The following is a 14,985-nucleotide window of genomic DNA, read 5'->3' as shown; positions in this document are numbered from 1 at the left end:
AATATTTACTTTTCAACTATCTTTGTGAATACTTTTTTTCATGTATCTGATAGTTGTCCATGTTAAGCGCTTTGTTACAGCTTCAGCTGTTGTTACATCGCTATATAAATCAATATGTATTGTATTGTGTGTAGAAAGTCAATGCAAGCATCTTTTCTACACTTTATTTCTTGAGAAATTAAGTTCATTGTACAAAGTTCTAATTGTGCTCCTGGGGAGTACAGCTGTGATCTACCGCGACTGCTCCTCGAGGGCCTGCACTACAGCGCTCAAAATGGCGGCGACGGCCTTGGCCCCGGGGTCAGGTAGCGTGAGGCGATCAGGTGCGATGTAGCTAGCGCGGCCGGCCTTGGCTGCGAGGCTGCGAGTTGATTCAGCCCCCGCGGCTGCTCTCTGGAAAGCAGAACTATGTTTAGGTTTCTTGAGTGCTTTCACAATCGTGAGCTTGAGGCGTTTTTTTTCGACGGCACCTGAACAGCAGCTTGTAGTACAGCCATCTCTCCGCCTGGGAGCGTGCTGTTGAGTTTCATCAGCTCGTCGACGGCCGGACAGAGAGCGTCTAACTGTTGGGCGAGAACCGAAAAACACTTGGCACGAACCACCCAAAAAATGCCACTTCCGAGTCACTCACCATGGTTCTGTCGCCTAAATCAGCACCGCCGTATCTGTTGAAATCAAAATGTATCTAGTTTAGAGTTAATAATGATCGGATTGATGAGAAGGTTTCTTCAGCCGTCATCTGTACAAAAGTGAAGGTTTCGGACGTTTCGCCTCCTATCCAAGAGGCTTCGTCAGCGAACTAAAGTCTGACTGGTCGTATCGGCCCCATTCAGACTTTAGTTCGCTGACGAAGCCTCTTGGATAGGAGGCGAAACGTCCGAAACCTTCACTTTTGTACAGATGACGGCTGAAGAAACCTTCTCATCGATGGACCACTCCTGTACGACTGAGAGCTTACACAGACGTAATGATCGGATTATTCCAGGGTTTTGTTTCATTAAATATCAAGTCACCTTTTTATGGCCTGCATCCCAGCACGCACAGCAGTGGCCCATGCCGCGGCATGGCTCCGCCCCCAAGTCACATGTCCGCTCGCTGCCGTGAGGAACAAACTGTACAACTGTCAATCAAACACAATGTGTCAATGTGTGCAAAATCCCCAAAACGAGGCCTCAAGAAAATAAATTTGGATCGAGGACACTGGAACACTTACTCCGCCTGAAGACCCACCCATTTTCTCCTGGACCAATGAAGCGAGGGCAGACAGCAGTTGCCCAGGGCAACCGGGGATCACGTGACTCTGGAGCCACACCTGAATGGCTGAGAGAGGAATTTTGTTGACTCATTAACTGCCAGATGACGTGCAAAAATGTGTCCACTCCAGTGCCATGGTTTTTGTCATTGGCACTTGAATTCCAGGACACACTGAATATTAAGTTTTAAGACTACATAAACATTCAATAATGTGTTATAAAGCGTAGGAAACCATAGACTCTCTTCTTTCATCAGAAAAAAAGAGTTAATTCCTAAACTATATTGGTCTGGAGTTATATGAACTTGAAATGAGGCTGGCTGTCCAAAATACAATGCAATACATACATATTAGTTTCATACAGCGCGTGAACAACAGCTGAAGCTGGAACAAAGCGCAAACAAAAAGAGGGGAAATGTTGCCCCCTTGAGGCCAGAGGCCATGGCCAGCGCTTTATCGGCAGCCAAGCATTAAAAAACAAAACCCAAACAAATTAAGGAATGGTGCTTTACATCAAATTTTCACTTCCCCAATAAATTTGTGAATGCCAGTGAATGAGTTAATGTGGTTCTCAAATTAGGGCGCAGGGATCGCAATCGTGCTGCAAGACTTAAAGGACAACCGACATCACTTTTTTGTTTCCTAACTGACATCAGAAAAACGTTTTATAGCACCTAACATACCCAAAACAAGCAGTATGATATTTTTAGTCAAATGCAAAACACCAATAAAAATGACTTAAAGTGTGCTAAATCTGCCAAAAAATTGAGCTGCGAGTTGGGCATTTTCAGAGTCCCTCCCCCAGTTCGTGACATCACGCCAAGACGTCTTGCCTTGCTCGAGAGTCAAAACAATGGCTACAGATTCGGAGAATATGCTTTCTTGTTACGCATCCTGTTATGAATATGATTCAAATAGTTCTGAAGAGGAAAGTATAAATGTTTGCAATCGATTAAAGAAGGTCTTACGGGTCATTTTGAGGCATCAGGACTGATGTGTAGCATCATAGAAAATGCAGAAGATGGCGCCAGAGCTCAGTTGGAAATTGTTTGATTTTTCACCTTGTAATGTTTGTCAGCGAATATCTAATAGTTGTCTCGGTGTAACATACAACGATTCGAAGTTTTCAGACCAAACAAAGTTCCGCAAAATGCATGGAGGTGATGCAAGGTTCTCGCTCCGGGGCGTTCCTTCAGTGACGTTACGTGAGGACTCGTCACCAACTCAAAAACAAGACTACCGGAATATTTACATATTTGTAAAATACGCTCAGTAGAAGTCATTTGAAGCCATTTTACAAATTATGGACACAACTTGTCCGGAGATGTCTGTTGTCCTTTAATTTGGGGTTAAAAAACAAAACAAAAAAATCGAATAAATTATGCTGTTATTTAAAAAATGCTCAAGTTAAGTTGAGGACAAATTTAACTGCAATTCGGGTTTAAAGGGCATCCTTGTAAAAATCTCACATCTGTCAAACTTTAAGATCCCCCCAATTTTTCAACCTCTGCTTCGCATGCAGGGCTGTGTGCCTTTTTACATAATTTAATCGTATTTCTTTTTTATAGCGGTCACCTTTGGCCGCTTGCGCGTGAGTATTCCCGCAGTCGCCATCCCCAGCATCACGGTCCAACGCATTGAGCTCTTCCTGGTATTCCAACAGTGTAGAACATATCTTCTCCAAAACCTTACGCATCACAGGACTTTGGGGTCCTAGTAAAAGAGCAAGACCAGGATGGGTGTAAACAAACACAATGTAGCTCAGCTTCTGGTGAGCAAATGTCGTAGCTAGTCATATGTTTTCAAAAATAAAAATGATTGAGCAGCATGCAGGAAATAAACCTTCAGTCAACATGTCATCATGTGGCCCCGCAGACACTGCGATCGGGTCTGTGAGGTAGCTGCGGCCGCTCGTACATCCGCTACTGAGGTTGGGCCAGGCGGGGGCCTTGGTCTTGGCATCTTGATAAAGGGAGGGGGGGAAATATTGTCAGCTTCAAATGTCGCTGCTCCTGCTGAATATACTCATAGTGTTGGGATTTTACGTATTGGATTGGAACATCTAATAGGCACCTAATATAACATCGATTAGATTACATTAAATAAACTCATTCTCTGCTAATCCCAAATTAATTCGGGAATTGAAAATTGTGATGTGGAGCACCATTCCCGAATTTGTTCCGGTTTTGTTTTTTCTTGCGGGGGGTGTCGATGAAGCGCTGGTCAGTCCTCTGGCAATATTTTTCTCTTCCACGAGGGGGCAGCATTTGCCTTTTGTCCATGTTAACGCTCTGTTAGAGCACTATATAAACCAATACTGTATGTATGTATTGTAATTTGTACAGCCGCCCCCATTTCAAGCTCAGATAACCCCAGACCCATATAACTATTGAATGAAGTCTTTTTTTCTGATGAAAGAAGAGCATTCAAGGTTTCTCATGCTGAATTGAATGTTTATGTAGTCCTAAAACTCAATATTCTATGGGTCCTGCATTTTGAATGAAAATGACAAAAACCCTGGCACTGGGGTGGACACATTTTTGTACATCGTCTGGCAGTGAATGAGTTAACCATTATGAGTCGCACAGTGGAGAAATTCACATATCAAATTTAAAACATCACCAGAGCTTTTTTTTTAATTTATCTTTAGCTGTTTTGTGTGTGTGTTGTGTGTTTTTCCCAAACCAAAGAGCCTCAGTATTTCCGGACAGGCCCTCAGCAAAGTCAGTGACATCCCAGCCATCTCCAGTGACGTCATGAAGGATCCTGACATCACTCTGGCAACCTTCATTCCACAATTTTCTGTCAGCATATGGAGACCATAAATACTGTCGGATTAAAAAAAAATACATGTTTTTGCTCTTCAGCACACAAATGCAATCATTACCCAGGCATGCGATGGCAGCCCGAGTCACCACGGCCATTTCCAGATGCGACAGTGCTCCGAGATTGTTCACGCAAATGACGAACGAGTCACCTGTGTCAGAGAGTGTGTCAAAACAAATCACAAATGGGAGGTGCCAAGTGTGCCCGACGTACCTTTCCTGAGCTGCAAACACGACTGACTCTTGGCATTGGTCATGTGATCAATCATGGCAGACACCACCTCGTCTGCTGTTGTCACCTGGTGGCAAAAAAAAGGAATGTCACCTAGGAAAAAAATGTGTGCACCTTGACACTCACCTTGGATCTTTTCACCCCAGGTTCGCCGTGAATTCCTGCAAGAGATGAACAGCACGGAAGTGAGCTTTTTTTAATTGTGCAGTTATCGGTAACAACTCACAAACTTACCATTTTTCCCCAGCGGAAATGTGAGATGATTAACTCATTCACTGCCATTCCCGAATTTGTTGGGTTTTTCTTTTTTTCTTGCTGGGGGGTGCGTTTGAAGCTCCATCCTGACATCTGGCAATGTTTTTCCGTCCCACGAGGGGGCAGCATTTGCTTTTTGTACAGCTACCCCCATTTCAAGTTTAGATAACTCCAGACCGATATAACTTGGGAATTAACAGATTTTTTTTCTGATGAAAGAAGAAAGTCGAAGGTTTCTTACGCTGTATTGAATGTTTATGTAGTCCTAAAACTCAATATTATGTGGGTCCTGGAATTGGAGTGACAATGACAAAAACCCTGGCACTGAAGTGGACGCATAAGCACATCGTCTGGTAGTGAATGAGTTAATTACATGAAAATTACTACATTTTTAGAGGGTGTCAACAACTCTCTTTTTCCCCATTCTCACTGACATGAGTGGCAGGAGGTAATGGTACATCAATCTCCATGCTCACCAAGGCCAAGCTCCATGTCTCCTGGAGGAAGCTCAAAAGAAGGCCGACAGCCTGGAACGCTACACGGAGACAGGCTGACTCCCAGTGTACCTGGAACACAATGCAACGTGGTTTCCCGCGGGCGGACGCGTCGTTGCAACCTGCCACACGAGACTCACCGAGGCCCTGCAAAACCTCTGTCACCTTGGCAACGATATGGACCAATGAGCAGCCTTCTTCTGCTAACGCACCTGCCAGCTACAGGTCAAGTGTCATTACTGTTCATCCTCCAATTGTGTTCTTTTTTTACACGCCCATATTTGTTTTTGTTTTTCATTTTCACCTTGTGAATGAGAATAGTGCCACACAAGCCCCTCTTTCCGGCTTTATTGGGGCAGATAAAAGCGCAGTCGTCAGCGACGACCACCATGTCGACATCCACGCTGTGGTTGCGTGCCTGTTCTGCAGCCAGCCCGAAATTGAGGCGGTCTCCCGTGTAGTTTTTTACGATGAGAAGGACTCCAGATGCTCCTGAATCATCACAAGCATCATTTGCATCTTTTAAAACCAGGCCGGTGATTCTGATCGTGTTGAGGAGAGCACAGTGGAGACACAACAGGTCATCTTACCTGCGTTGTGGAGGCAAAGAATGGCAGCCAAGATGCTGGCGGGGGGCGGGGATGCAAACACAGCCCCCGCTATGGCTCCTGACAGCATGCCGGCACCCACGTAACCTGAACACAACGTTTGAAAAGAAACCGAAGCAGTTGCCGTTTGAGCTGTTCAAGAAATGTCAGTCAATACCTCCGTGTGCAGGCTCATGTCCGGATCCTCCTCCGGATAAAAGAGCCACTTTGCCTCTGATTTGGTTCAGGTCTGAGCGCAGAACAACCCGGTGGCCCCGCAGCAGAGACAAACCGCTGGAGGCTCTGACCAGACCGCAGAGAGCCTCGTCAACGCAGTCTTCGGTAGAGTTGATTAGCTTCTTTTGGGGCTGCATCACAAGAGAAGAAAAAAAATGTTGTTTTGCATAATTCGCAACACGTGGATTTGAATTCACAACATTTTGTTTTCGGGTTTGTGCAACAACGGCCTTTTAACAAACAATCATCAGCCCTTAAATTAACAACAGTTCAATGACATCCTGACAAATTAAATATATATATATAAATAATTATTATAAAATTGCAAAAAATACATTTGTATATAACTGTATTGAGGAATGCCTCCTCCAACGTTTTTCCATCTATTAATAATTTGAATGATTAGCTCACCCAGAATGATGCTTCTTCTGTGGCTGTCTTTGCTTTGGAAGGTGGCTGCATGAAAAATGATTGCTGCCCGGAAAATTGAGATTTTAATTCCTCAAATTTTTTTCTTCTCAAATCACTTTTGGGAGGGAAGTCAATGTCATAGTTTTTATGCACAGTCCGAAAATGCCGCTGCACGTTGCCTTTTTTCGGAATGGCGATGCTGGACAGGCAGATGAGGCAAACGCACTTTGAAAAGGACATCGTAAAAAATACTCCTCCTCCCATTCCGTATGGAAATAATACGTTTTCCTCTTTTTACTCGGCCCAGCACCCTCACACATTGTACTGAATACCTAAATTTTAATTTCTAAATAAACTGATAACGCACTAACTAGCGTGCAGGGAGGGTTCCGTTGTTTACGCATGCGCATGCCCATGCCCGTCTGCGCGCGTCATGCAATCGATCCACACTTGCATTCGGATCATTAAATCTAAACTAAAAAAAAGCTAAAGTCGAAGGGTCAACCGGTTGGAAGAGGTGCTGTGATATTCAATGTTCAACCCCCGTGAAAGGTCATATTGCAAACGGATGGTGGTCAGCTTTTTCCTTCGCCATGCACACCAATTGACAAAGCACTGCAGTCTGCAAAAGTTGTGCATTTATATTAAAATTAATCGCGAGGGATTAGATCAGACCACTAACTACAAAACAAACAAAAACATTAACGTATTTTTGTATTGCTTGCATTGTCTTCCCATTTTCACCGAACCTTTTACAGTGATTTAACTCAATTTAAATAAATGACTAGAAAATCCCACCAATTAAAATACAGTCAATAATGACTGGTACATTCCAATCGACGTAGAGGGCACCGCTGGTTGAGACACGCGCGGACTTTGAACTCGGGTTTAAAAAATGACATTTTGAGACGTCAAAAACTCCGAACAACGAGGACAACCGAACGGAATAGTGTTGTGCTTGAGTTCGAGTCTACATCGCGTGGTTGTGTGTCACAATTTTGCCATTCTTACCTCCATGACAAGATGACAACTTGCTCGAGCGCCTCTCCTTCTGAGACTGACTGGTGACGTCTCGGACAGCCGGATGTCCTCCCGTCAAAACAAAAGCTCAAACTCTAAAACTGTTACTATAACTTGTTTTGAAATCGTGGACTGTCTTGTACAGCACTGGTACCCAACCTTTTTTTGCGCCACGGACCGGTTTAATGTCGGACAATATTTTCACGGACCAGCGAATAAAGAAACTCTCCAAAGACGTTTGTTTTTTTACTCATTCTGCTAGTTTACGGTGGGCTAATTTTAGCGGTATGTATCACGTGACCTAGACAAGCGTTTTGACATGCGTCAACAGTAAATCATAGACGGATGTAATCTGGTAATTTTTCATTTTTCATTTTATGTAAATTATTTAGTCTTTCTGCGCCGCCCGGTGTCAAATGACCCAAGGACCAGTACCGGTACGCGGCCTGGGGGTTGGAGACCTCTGTTGTACAGTATGTATTTGTATTTTGAAAAAAATAAAAGAGCCATGCGAAATTTGCAGTGGGACACAAGGAAAATATTTCCCTAAAATCTTTCTACTCTGAGCTACATTACTGGAAATTATAATATTCCCCTATATTCAAATTGCGTTTTAGATTAAACGTAAACAAATGGAAACAGCATATAGGTATTAACATATATTTGGTCGTTTTGATTTTATTTAATCATCATTTAGTCATACTAATTGTAAGCAGGCATAGCCCCGCTCCGTCGGGCTGGCGGGAGCGGCAAATCGAAGCGACTCCCGGCGGCTCTACGTGACGCATCGAGCCCAGCTCCCACACTGCATTCCGCCCGGCTCAACTCAACGCAGCTCGGCTCAACTCAACTCAGCTCGGCTCCGACTCGTCCGGATCAACATGCACTATGGCGAGTGTGGAGACAGCCGCCGAGCACGAGCGAATTCTTCGCGAAATCGAGAGCACGGACACCAACTGTATCGGGCCGACATTGCGGTAGGTCGCCCGGTTTCGTCGCCCAAAACTTTGGAACGTCTACGTCCATTATCGGACAGCTAGCAAACACGCCTTAGCTGATATTAAACGAATTGAGCTTGGCTTCGGCGATTGTGCTTGGTCCACAGATCAATGTTGGCAGGCTAACTTTAGCACATTGTGCTAACTCATTAAAATTCTGGTCACTGCTGTCGGATCTGACAGTGCGGGGTAATTGGGGCGGGGGGTGTCGAACCCACAGCACTCGGGTTGAAAGACGGGTATTTTGCCCACGATCACTTGTTTGAGTGGCTGTCAAGTGCAAAAGCCTTCCTGCCAACTGTGTAAAATATAAGAATTGCGCGATTTATTCTTTAGGGACAAAGTTGTGGCGTCAGAGGTCATCAAAGCACATCTTCCAACACAATGCTGTAGTGTTTAACACGTCTACCTCACAGTTCTGAGAGCTGAGGGTCGTATCTGACTTACGACCTTTCACGTTATAAAAACATTCACGTTATATTTATTAAATACTTTGACATTCTGTGAATTCTGGTTTAGCTTTGCCTTGTATGTTTGTTTTGAAAGACCCCACGTCACCGCTGGCCCAGGACAGGCGGTATCGATAATCGATCAATTAATACGTTTCAATGCAAATATCCAATCAGATTGCATTGACCTCATCCGTTATGCTGATTGCGTTCTCTAGGGGGCACACGTGCACCCAAGACAGAGGTGGGAACTGTTTTGACAGTTGGTTTAACTCATTCCATTGAACAAGGAGTTGTTTGTGGCTATGCGGGCAGGATGAGACAAGCAGCAACATTCCTCTGATCTCTTTGGAGTTGGCAAATCAAATAGCAACCATGGCGTTAATGCTTTCCTCATTCGCCGGCTTGCCTGTGCTGCGGATCTTTCAGGAACTTGGTCATCGCATATCCTATTTAGTCGACTGACGCAACATACAACATACTTATTGCTCTTTGGCAAGAGTTAAAAATAAATCTATAAACAAACACAACCCCCCTCCATTGTAGTGCTCAACAAGTCGGCCACTTCCTTTACAGCGGGAGTGTGGGGGATTTACGCCGTGCACAGGTGCACGCAGGAAAAGAACACAGGAAGAATTGCCTCTTTTGTTGACCAAAATGGGACCGTCAGCCCGCGTGTGGCTTTCCAGCTCCTTTACCTCCCAACCATCTCGTGCTTCCGGTTTTCCTCCCGACAGGAAATCACATGACCTTTCTCCCCCATTTACGATCAAGGTCGGTGTACGATGGCCAGGAACATGGCCTTTTCATGGCCAAGCTGGATGCCCGGATCAGGAACCACGACCGCGAGATCGAAAAGATGTGCAACCATCACTTCCAGGGCTTTGTCGACTCCATTACAGAGTTGCTGAAAGTGCGCGGTGAGGCGCAGAAGCTGAAGGTAGCCTTGAGGGAAGACGAGATCACAAATGGGGACGTCGCCTGCCATTCACCTTTTTTACCCTTTGCAGAATCAGGTGACTCAGACCAACCGGTCCATCCAGGGCGATGGCAAAGAGGCAAGTTCCACAAGCACCACCTTAACCCCCCACAAATCTTTTGTTCACAACTTCTACTCTTGTGCAGCTCATGAACTCCATGGAGGAGCTGAGACAATGTCGAGTGCAACAGAGGAACATTGCAACCACCATTGACAAACTGACACACTGCCTGCCAGGTAACACAGACGCACGTACGGACGAACACGTCATCGATCAGGTTTTAATACAACCTGTTTTGTGTGCCAGTATTGGAGATGTACGCTCGCCTTCAGGAGCAAATGGACGCCAGAAGGTATGACGGTGCATCATCTCATAAAACCAAAACTTAAAAGACATGCACAATCAACAGAAAATACTGACTGTATATAATCTCGAAACGCAAACTCATTTTTTTCAGTCAAAAACAGCAGAAAAGTTGCATCCAGTTAAAGCTCATTTATTTATTTTAGATTTATTTATTTATTTAAGTATTTCTTCAGGCGGCCCGGTAGTCGAGTGGTTAGCACACCGGCTTCACAGTGCAGAGGTTGTCGGTTCGGGTCCCGGTCCGGCCTCCCTGTGTGGAGTTTGCATGTTCTCCCCGGGCCCGCATGGGTTTTCTCCGGGTCCTCTGGTTTCCTCCCACACTCCAAAAACATGCATGGCAGGCAGATTGACCACTCCAAATTGTCCCTAGGTGTCAGAGTGATTGTTGTACGTCTTTGTGTGCCCTGCGATTGGCTGGCAACCAATTCAGGGTGTCCCCCGCCTCGTGCCTGAAGACAGCTGGAATTGACTCCAGCACTCCCTGCAACCCTAATGAGGAATAAGCGGTACGGAAAATGGATGGATGGAAGTATTTCTTCATTATTTCTTTATTATTATTATTATTATTATTATTATTATTATTATTATTATTATTATTATTAGTAGTAGTAGTAGTAGTAGTAGTAGTAGTAGTATATAATCATAATAATAATAATAATAATTATTATTAATACATTTTATTTATAAGCGCCTATCAAAGCTCTCAAGGACACTTTACAGCAGGGGTCGGGAACCTTTTTGACGAAGAGAGCCATGAAAGTAAAATATTTAGAAAGTTCTTTCAGTGAGAGCCACATGCGTGTTTGCACACATGCAAACGCGCGCAAACACGCACGCAAACACGCATGTGCGGCCACTTTTCATCAAAATACTGCCAGCTAGCCTGCACACGGCTCATAACCTTCCACACTTGCTATCTGCAATCTACTTCTCGCAGAAGTATATTGATGCTAACATTAACATGGGGCTTGTTAAAATATCACTGACATTCGACTGTCTCATCGATGGAATTGTTTCATTGCAAATTAGAATCAGAACATTTTCTCTCCTCAAAGGCTAATGCTGCGGTGCATTCAAGCTGAAGTGCACTCGTTGGGCTCATTTAAAAGGCCGTTTACCTGTTTCAACATGATGGCCAGTATCATCCAATCAAAATTGCGCTTTCCGCCAACTGCAGCCCCAACAGGAAATGAATGGCGAAAAAAAACGAGAATATGTATTTAGTTTTATCCGTGAGCCATATGCAATCATCAAAAGAGCCATATATGGCTCGCGAGCCATAGGTCCCCGACCCCTGCTTTACAGCCACTGCATAATATTTTTTTTTCCATAGCTATCTGGCTGGCTGGCTAGCTATCTAGCTGGATAATTATTAGCTATCTATTGGCTTGCAAGCTAGCTTTCTATGTATTTGTCTTAATATTATATTTGGGTTGAGTGAACGCTGGCGCGTGTGGCTGCTGCTACTCACCCACAGAAAAACTAATCCTGTGACTGTAAAGTGACCTTGAGTTGAAATGTATTATTATTATTATTATTATTATTATTATTATTATTATTATTATTATTATTATTATTATTATTATTATTATTATTTCCTGCAGGAGCAGTGGCAACCAATTAATACATTATTTAATTATTTAATTAATTGATTGTTTATTTATGTATTTGTTTGGCAGCCCAGTAGTTGAGTGGTTAGCACGGCAGCGTCACAGTGCACAAGTCACGAGTTCAAGACCCAGTCTGGCCTCCCTCTGTGGAGTTTGCATGTTCTCCCCGGGCCCATGTGGATTTTCTCAGTGTCCTCCAGTTTCCTCCCGCATTCCAAAACCATGCATGGCAGGCTGATCAAACGCTCTAAATTGTCCCTAGGTGTGAGTGTGAAAGTAACTGGTTGTTTAATATTAATAACAATAACAATAATAACACTTATAACAATAATAATAATAATAATAATAATAATAATACAGTAAAGTCTCGTTATATCGATATCGGATATATCGATAGTCCCGGTTATATCGATACTATTTCTATGCACGCATGAGAAAATTACATGGAAACAGGATCGGATATATCGATAGTCCCGGTTATATCAATATTTTTTCGGACTCCCTTGAATATCGATATAACGAGATTTTACTGTAATACATTATCTCTTTGTGCCCTGCGATTGATTAACCCCCGAGGCCCTCATGAGGATAAAGTGATCTGCAAAATGGAGGGATAGATGGATGGGTGTATTTGTTTTGTTAAACAAATTCGCCATTTTGCGTTTGTCTGTGGAACCATTACACAATTTGTACTGTTAATTAAAATGATTTGGAGAAGTAATGTCACAGTAATGTCAGGTCCCTATTACTTGCGACTATGAAGTTTTGAAAGGCGTTTAGAAATAAAATGTATTATTATTATTATTATTACTATTATTATTATTATTATTATTATTATTATTATTATTATTGTGTGCCTATGAGGTAGTTTACCAACTACCCACGATGTGGCGCCAGAGGACTGAGAATTTAGTTGAATTGGCCCGGCCCTGACCTGAAGACACAAGTCTTCCTGCCCATAAATGGATGCTTTGTTTGTGTGTGTGTGTGTGTGTGTGTGTGTGTTTGTGTGTGTGTGTGTGTGTGTGTGTGTGTGTGTGTGTGTGTGCGCGTGCGCGTGTGCGTGTGTGTGCGTGTGTGCGTGTGTGTGTGTGTGTGTGTGTTTGTCCCCTTTGAGAGCACAGAGCAGTGTAAGGTCAACCAATGTTGACACATGAACAAATATCTGTGTGTTCTGTTATTGAGCTAAACCCCCCCAAGTCTGAGATTTGTGAAAAAGAAAAAGTCTCTTCCCGTGTGTGTTAGGTACTACCCGGCGCTGCGGACCTCAGAGCAGCTGGAGCAGACATGTCTTCCAAGGGCCGGCCAGTACCGGTTCTGCACCATCATGGCGGAAAACCTTCCCAAGTTGCGAATGCAGATCCGCGACACGGCCATGACCCAGTTGAAGGACTTCCTGGAAAGCATCCGAAAACACTCGGACAAGATTGGCGAGATGGCGATCAGGCAGGTATGTCGGGACGGGACTACCTCTGTGCGTGTTGACAAGCGAGCACACACAGCAGTCGTCACGTATCCTCACATATTTTTCATCATGGAACGATGCTGTCTCTGCAAACATACACACACATTCAAAAATAGTGCTTTTTAGCACTCAGCTCATTGTTTTTGTGTTTTCCAAGGCCGAGGAAGCTCAAAGTGAGGCCTCTTGTTTATTTGGGGAATGTTGTTGGGTGAAAAGTGCAGAATGAAGGTGGCGGTGGGGTGGGGGGGGGGGGGGGGGGGCTGGACGGGAACAGACAAGGAATCGAGAACAGACAAGGAATGGCCTCCAAGGCGAAGGGGGCTAATTCTCAGTCTTGCAGTAGATTGCGTCTCGTCACATGGCGCACGTCGAAGCATTTCTGAAAATGCGCCGCTCGGTCCATCGGTGTTTTTCGTTCCCAACTCTCGAGTAACTCTCATCCATCCAAATCAAATCCTCTGCATAGCGGGCGCTGCTGGATGATTGTACCTCATCCAGTTGTGTAAATTCTATATATTTTCTGCACTTATAAGGCACACCTAAAACCCCAATTTTTTTCAAAAGCTAACCATGCACATTAAAATAGATAGAATGAACTGATAAAGTGGTTACATTGTGAATATGGACGAACATATTAACATTGAGTTATGTATTATTATTATTATTATTATTATTATTATTATATTGTATTATTGCTTTAGAGTTATAATTATAGTTATTATTGTTCTTGCTTTTCACTATTACGAGTGTTACTCTATTGTGACATTTAATTTACAGTAACAGCATCAGAATGTTTTTTACATGTTTATTGAATCGAGTAAAAGTTCCCCTTTACTCTGTGATATAAATGTTGCACTACACATTATATCTTGATGTTGTTAATAGATAAACCGTATCATGAAAATACTCATACTTTACCTCGGAGAAAATAATAAAACTGTTGTTTATTCATTTTGGGGGTGAACGGAGAAAGCGCCTTACATATGGAAAATGTTTTAAAATATGTCATTCATTGAAAGTATTTTAATTATCCTGCGCAAATTTAGTGTGTATGTGTCAAACTTATAATATATATATATATATATATATCCTCGTCTCACCCACCATGGGTGGTGTCTGTCCCCATTTCAGCTCGGGTCCTCTACCAGAGGCCAGGAAGCTTGAGGGTTCTGCGCAGTATCCGTGCTGTTCCCAGCACTGCGCTTTTCTGGACCGAGATATCCGATGTTGTTCCCGGGATCTGTTGCAACCACTCGTCGAGTTTGGGGGTCACTGCCCCAAGTGCTCCGACCACCACAGGCACGACTGTCACCTTTACCTTCCAGGCTCTCTCCAGCTCCTCTCTGAGCCCTTGGTATTTCTCGATTTTCTCATGTTCCTTCTTTCTGATGTTCCCATCACTCGGGACCGCTACATCCACGACAACGGCTTTCCTTTCCCCTTTATCTATGACCACGATATCTGGTTGGTTGGCCATTACCATCTTGTCAGTCTGTATCTGGAAGTCCCACAGGATTTTTGCTCGGTCATTCTCCACCACCTTGGGAGGTGTTTCCCATTTTGACCTTGAGGTTTCCAGTCCATACTCCGCACAGATGTTTCGGTAGACTATGCCAGCCACCTGGTTATGGCGCTCCATGTAGGCTTTCCCTGCCAGCATCTTACACCCTGCAGTTACGTGTTGGATTGTCTCAGGTGCCTCTTTGCACAACCTACACCTTGGGTCTTGTCTGGTGTGGTATATCCCTGCCTCTATGGCTCTGGTGTTCAGGGCCTGCTCTTGGGCAGCCAGGATGAGTGCCCG

The 14,985-nt window shown here is 43.9% G+C and overlaps 2 protein-coding genes across 3 annotated transcripts in view; one reads left to right on the top strand and one right to left on the bottom strand.

Moving 5' to 3' along the window:
- Positions 1-148: 148 nt before the first annotated feature.
- Positions 149-6,628, bottom strand: tkfc (triokinase/FMN cyclase). Its single transcript, XM_088990429.1, is given in 18 exon segments — positions 149-393; positions 471-563; positions 632-665; positions 1,014-1,120; positions 1,214-1,320; positions 2,828-2,965; positions 3,095-3,214; positions 3,938-4,054; positions 4,140-4,229; positions 4,292-4,376; positions 4,436-4,470; positions 5,041-5,130; positions 5,199-5,277; positions 5,363-5,550; positions 5,649-5,753; positions 5,824-6,013; positions 6,294-6,541; positions 6,544-6,628. Coding segments are annotated over 18 exon segments (2,058 nt in total). The 5' UTR covers positions 6,614-6,628; the 3' UTR covers positions 149-231.
- A 1,422-nt stretch (positions 6,629-8,050) lies between these two features.
- exoc6b (exocyst complex component 6B) overlaps positions 8,051-14,985 on the top strand; it is a 33,604-nt gene continuing 26,669 nt past the window's right edge. The window contains exons 1-6 of one of the 2 annotated variants that reach the window (XM_088990427.1): positions 8,051-8,290; positions 9,535-9,700; positions 9,771-9,818; positions 9,886-9,976; positions 10,047-10,092; positions 12,962-13,166. In XM_088990427.1, the coding sequence (XP_088846553.1) occupies positions 8,202-8,290; positions 9,535-9,700; positions 9,771-9,818; positions 9,886-9,976; positions 10,047-10,092; positions 12,962-13,166 (645 nt within the window). In that variant the 5' untranslated portion in view covers positions 8,051-8,201. The remainder of the gene's footprint in view (positions 8,291-9,534; positions 9,701-9,770; positions 9,819-9,885; positions 9,977-10,046; positions 10,093-12,961; positions 13,167-14,985) is intronic. The other variant, XM_088990428.1, reaches the window with a different exon arrangement.

Source organism: Hippocampus bargibanti, linkage group LG02, assembly GCF_051943395.1.
Source record: "Hippocampus bargibanti isolate YZ-2025 linkage group LG02, ASM5194339v1, whole genome shotgun sequence".
Lineage (NCBI taxonomy): Eukaryota > Metazoa > Chordata > Actinopteri > Syngnathiformes > Syngnathidae > Hippocampus > Hippocampus bargibanti.
Note: the sequence above shows the minus strand (reverse complement) of the source record. Positions and strands in the feature narration are given on the sequence as shown.